At 32.9% G+C, this 6,271-nt stretch overlaps 1 protein-coding gene across 1 annotated transcript; it reads right to left on the minus strand.

The window, feature by feature from the left end:
- Positions 1–2,527: 2,527 nt before the first annotated feature.
- Positions 2,528–3,705, minus strand: LOC107859694 (acylsugar acyltransferase 3-like; the record flags this gene model as incomplete). Its single annotated transcript, NM_001324769.1, is given in 4 exon segments — positions 2,528–3,293; positions 3,642–3,693; positions 3,695–3,701; positions 3,703–3,705. Coding segments are annotated over 4 exon segments (647 nt in total), but the record flags the coding sequence as incomplete, so codon positions are not given.
- Positions 3,706–6,271: the final 2,566 nt, after the last annotated feature.

A 6,271-nucleotide genomic window follows, 5' to 3' on the forward strand; every position in this document is an offset into this window, starting at 1 on the left:
TTATGGTAAAGAAGAATAGTGCAAATTATGAGATAAATATCTGATTATTGTGAACTTCTGCTACTATTTATTGTCTCGTATTTTGATTATTTTACTGGATTTGCAATATGCAATAAAATCATTTACTTCTTTTATCACATGTTGTTTCCTTTAATTTGTTATTCAGGTGATTTAATTTAGTAGCTTTTTCAGACTAGAAGAATTGAACGGTAATCGATTTGTGAAGTGAATGTCGACGAGAGTTTGAAAGATTTTACATTTTCTTTATTTTTTTTAATGATAAAAATTACAATAATGACGTTGTATTCTTAATTAGTTTTTATATATTCTCTCAATGCTTTTATTTTTATTTTGTATTTTATATGAATTTTTGATTGGAACAAATTCATAATTTCTTTTGGTTCAAAATAGTATCTCTGGCTTTATTCAAAATATGTCAACCATAGTCTTTTGAAAAAAAAAAGTTCATTGTATCTTAAAGATTCTTATGTAACTGAAAAAAAAATTAATGACAACATTAAAGAGGAAAGAAACGAAAAATATTAATTGTAATAAATTCATCAATCAAACACTAAAATTGTGAAAATTACGAGATAAAATTTTTTTGTAGCTTTTTTGAACTTTATAATTCATTTTGCAAACTAAAAAAAATTAATTATTCATTATTTTTATTTACCCACATTCCTTTCCCACTAATACTCATTAATTCAATCTATTTAATACTGATGTAAATAGGGACATTATTTTATTTCAGTTTCACATCTTTCACCTCCCATATTTTTCAATATTTTCATAAATACATGTTTATCGTTTTACTATAAATACCAACAGAGATGTTGGCATGACAACCAGTTTTGTATTCTTCATGTCATGCGATGATCACAACCAGTCTTGTATTCTTCGTGTCATGCGATGATATGCTAATGTGCGTTCAATTTTTGGTGTCTCTTTGGTGAGACTTTTTTTCTTTACCATTTTCTCCTAAATTTTTTTAAAAAATTCTTTAGAAGTGATCAAGTGAGTTTTTCTTACTAATCAACTTAGTTGCAATTTTCACAAAATTTCTGCTTCTATCTATTGTCTCTTGTATTTCGATTGTTTTATTGAATTTGCAATATGAGGTAAAAAAAAATTATTACATGTTATTTTCTTTAATTTGTTGTTCAATTGATTTAATTTAGTAACTTTTTCAGACTCGGTAAAATGCTCAATCGTCTAGAAAAATTGAATGGTAATCAGGTTGTGAAGTGAATGTCGGCGAGAGTTTGAAAGATTGTACATTTTCTTCATTTTTTTATTTTTTAATGATAAAGATTACAATAATAACGTTGTATTTTTAATTAATTTTTATATATTCTCTCTATGTTTTTATTTTATTTCATGTTTTATATGAGTTTCTAATTGGTGTAAATTCATAATTTCTTTTGATTCAAAATTGTGTCGCTGACTTTAGTCAAAATATGCCAACCATAGTTTTTTGGAAAAAAAAGTTCATTGTATCTTAAAGACATTTTATGTAACTGAAAAAAATTAATGAAAATATTAAAGATGACAATTAACCTCTTAAATATGAAGAGGAAAGAAATAACAATTATTAATTGTAATAAATTTATCAATCAAATACTATACATGTAAATACATTATGGTAAAGAAGAATTGTGAAAATTATGAGATAAACATCTGATTTTTGTGAACTTCTGCTTTTATCCATTGTCTCTCGTATTTTGATTATTTTGTTGGATTTGTAATATGAGGTAAAATCATTGCTGAGGAGATGGAGCTGGTGCGCGAAGCTATGAGGGATGCTGGGAGTGCGATCTAGTAAGAGTAAATTAGTTACAATATATTAATTAGCGATTGTAAGTTATGCCGTTAGTAAATTCTACATAATTAATAGTATTAGGTTTGTAGCTGATGAGGAGGTTGGTTTAATTTTATTTTTTTTTTTAAAATATATATATATATATATATATATATATATATAACTAATACGTACGTATATAAGTTATGAGCAGAATAGTACTTGGAGCCCTGTAAGCCATTGTTTAGGAGATCTATCTTGAGGAACTTACAAAGTGATTTCTACATTCTCTTCCATGGCACTTAGTATTGGACTACTATTGGCATTTTCCATGGCCAAATTGAATATAACTTCTTGAAGACTCACTATTTGGTTGTCTTTTAGCTTTATTTCTATAATTCTTAGTTTTGCAGTTCATTATTGGTGATGGAAATAACGTTTATGATTTCCCTATAAAGAAATGTGCTTGTTCCAAGCTGGTTAATTTGTCTTTGATATGATGATACCTGTACTGTACAATTCACCTACCTACCCTTTTGTTTCCTCTAATCATCTCTGTGTTTTTTCTCATGCCAATATTTTTTGTCTGGTACGTTTAGCCTTTGTTGTATTACCAATATTGTTTGTTTAGTACATTGCGGAAGAGTACTAACTACAACTTGTGAAAACCTTTGACAGCTAGCTACATGAACAAGAAGAGCATCTTAAATTTGAAAAATATAGAAGTGTTGACCGTAAACTTCCGTTGTAATTATGTTGATGAAACACACAACAATTACAAATTATTCCTACCTTTGTTTCGTAAGTTTCAAAAGTATTCCTTTATTTCGTAAAATCCCTCTCTCTTCAATCAAACACCACAAAAGACTTGGAAATGACATCCAATTACTCCAAAACTTGGAATTAATTAGGCAATGAACTCAAGGAGTTCCTCATTGCGTTCAAATTCAGACATTTGTTGCTTGTGCAACATCACCCGCGCCTCCACGCCTTGCCCAGCTTTGTAATCTTTCAAGAAGAAGGCATTCTTGGAGGGACCATTTCCTAGACACACCCTTTCAGGTCTTCCCCATCCAAAATCTACAGTGTAGTATGGATATTTGCAAAGATTGCTGCAAGTATACACATTCTTATAGCCATCCATATTTTCAAATGGCAGTTTCCCTTCTCTCATTGATTCTACTACTTCTAGGATCAGTTCATTTTGTTCGACTTGGTCTTTCTTGTATGCCACCTCAACTTCCTTCCTTAAATTACGAACCAACGTTGGCAACTCCATGTCCTGCATGTTAGTTGCTTCTATGGAGAAAATAGACGAGAGATTTCCAATGGCATTTCGTGGTAGACGAGGTTTGATCATAGTACGTATGTTTAAGAAGTGAACCAACTTTGATGGTAGCATTGATGATGATGCCTTTGTTGCACATTTGAAAAGAAGAGCGCTAACAACTTCAGCCCTTGTTGGATTTTTTACTCCTGATTCTTCTGCCACCTTCAATCCCAAATTAATGTCAACCAAACTAAATTTATTTTAAAATAATTATTCAGTACTTTTCATTTCGGAAAAACTACAAGTATTTATTACTGCATTCTTTTATATTTTCCACTTTACTGTTCGATAATTAAGTGGAGTGTTATTAAGTAAATGACATGTCCAAGAGTAGTTTTTGACACCAATAAGTGGAGTGCTATTAACTAAGTGAGGCGTTTAAGAGTAGCTTCTACAAATAGACTAAATAGCCTAGGCTTGTTAAGTGAAATATGTCTCAAGAAGACTATTAAATATTATTCTTTTCAAAAATACCGTAAGACAAACAATAATGGACGATGGTAGTATTACCTTAGCTCGAAGTGCATCTAACTTATCTGTAGGAAAAATGAGTCTTTTCCGTGGAGCGGTATGACCTTCTAATGATAATTGACGAGGTCGGATCTTTCCCGGCAAAGATATCGATTAGATCAAGAATGACTGCTTATCGAGAATTTAAGCAAGTTCTTGTTGACCAAGAATTGAAGAAAAGATTCAAGCAGTCCTGTTTTGGACACCTTAGAAACCTGTCGGAACATCTCAAGTTCAATAGGCAGTTGATCCATTATTTGTTATTGTGATGCATCAGGATCGATAAAATGCGTCATGAGATATCGTTCTGCGTTAGCAACAAGCCTGCCTGTTTTGGCTTGAAAGAGTTTTGTTTGATCACGGGGCTGAACTGCTCATCATACCCCAGTGAATAACAAATGAAGAAGGTGTTAACAAAGGGGGACAATTTTTATTTTAAGGTGACGAAAAATAAAAACATCATGGTGGCCAAATTGCTACACCTGATCAGAGAGAATAAGCTTAACGAGGACCAGAAGTTCAAATGTTCTCTACTGTGGTTCTTGCACACTATGTTACTTGCAAAAGATTCTACGAAGGTTGTCGACACAAAATTGATTCGAATGGTAGATTCGTTGAGTTTCTTCGAGAAGTATCCGTGGGGGAAAGAGACATGTCAACTAACCATGGAGTATCTAAAGAAGAAAAGTGACCTGAAGAAGCAGAAGGAAGTATTTGATGAGAAGCAGAAGGCATCCTATGCTCTATTCGGATTTTCCTGGGCATTCATAGTATCTACCATAAACCCTTCAGTGGGTTTATCGTAGATTCTCATTTTATTTATACTCTGTCATAGACTCTGAGTTATTTTTTCACTGTTGTACTGCTTACAGATTTGGATCTATGAGGCCTTTCTCCATCTTGGAGAATTTGCTGGAAAATCAATGGATAGGCCCTTTCCCATTCCCCACATCCTCAGATGGCACACTACAAAAAGTGACAAGATAATCGAAGGCGACCCATTCAAGTATAAAGAAAAAGTTACCGAGGCATGAACTTATTTTCTAATAAGAAATAATACTACTGTTGTATCGAATGTTATATAATTGTTAATTGATATTTTGTAGAACGTGCACCCGTACATCATCCCTATTGTTCGTGAGACGAAGATTGATTACATAATTACGTTTGATCCATATACGTACGAGGTGAAGAATAACGTCCTCGATGGCTTGAAGAAAGAGTTAGAAGGGGTGACTGTCCTTACTTCAAATGAGGACAGTGATGATGACGGAGATTTGGGTGGTAACCCCGTTGGAGTACACGTTGGTGATGATGATTCTCCGAGCACCTCCAAAGATGCAGCGGGAACCTCATCCCCCAGGAATCTTCATAAGCATGTTGTTGCGCTCGAGGAAGTGGTGTCGGATATTGCTGCCTATATCAGAGAGAAAAGAATAAAGAAAAGGAGAAGGATGAGCCACAACACGAACGAGGTAACTTCATTCAATAATTGATGTTGTTAATAAATTTTTAGCTTTAAATATTAGTAACACTTTGTAATATGATGATATAGTGCATGTGGACCTTCGTGAATCGGAGAGAAATGAAGAAGGAGAAAAAAAGAGCAAAATGGATGAGTTGGCCTCTGTTGTGACAGAAGAGGAAAAAGAGGAAGAAAAGAAGGATGAAAAAAAAGAAATGGAAGAAAATAAGAGCCAAGAAGAAGGTGGAAAAGTAGCAGCTGCAGAAGCAGAAGAAAAAACGATAGCAGATGAACAAGAAGGTGAGGAAAAAGAAAAAATGATGAAGAAGAAGCTGACAAAGCTAACAAAGAAAAAATTGAGAAAGAAGCAGCAGGTGAACGAAATGAAGAAGCTGAGGAATAAACAGCTGCTGCAGGAGAAGTAAGAGAAAAAGGTGTGGAAGAAAAGGAAACTGAAGAAGCACCAGCTGCTGCAGATGCTGATAAATAAGGAAAAGAAGGTGAGAATGAAGTAGCAGCTGCAGTTGTTGAGAAAAAAAGGAGCTGAAGATGACCAAAATGATGTGGTCATGGACATTGTTGATGAAATCAACAGTAACACTTGTGTTGATGAGGAACTTAGGGAAAAAGACATTTGAATCCTAAGCCGTTTAATGTGTTGTTGAATGATGAGTTGTTAGGATATGATAATTTTTTTTTAAGTTCACAAATATCTGGTGGTAGGATATGACAATTATTTTTTTATTTTATGAAACTTGTTTTGATTCTACACTGAATCTGTTGCTATCAAACTGATTTGTGGCATAAAATTTGAATATCCAGGGTGTGGTCATAGTTGGTACAGTGTATGCTTGATATCATAGAAGGCATACTTAATATTTCATATACCGTATGAATAGTTTATCATTACCTTGCTGGTCGAATTGAAGTTGAGGTGTTGTTTAATCGACTATGATTCTACCAAAAATAGTATTAACATTATAGAAATATAGAACTATTATTATTTATTCAATATCACTACATCCATGTTACACTTTTCCAAAGAACGAATACTAGCATTATAGCACATAACATTATTTTTAGGACATTCTCCCTTTCTTCGGCCAAAAATAATTTTTGTTTTAGTTGATCCCTCTCTATTTTGGGTGTTATGTAGCAATATTTT

Source organism: Capsicum annuum, chromosome 2 (genome assembly GCF_002878395.1).
Source record: "Capsicum annuum cultivar UCD-10X-F1 chromosome 2, UCD10Xv1.1, whole genome shotgun sequence".
Lineage (NCBI taxonomy): Eukaryota > Viridiplantae > Streptophyta > Magnoliopsida > Solanales > Solanaceae > Capsicum > Capsicum annuum.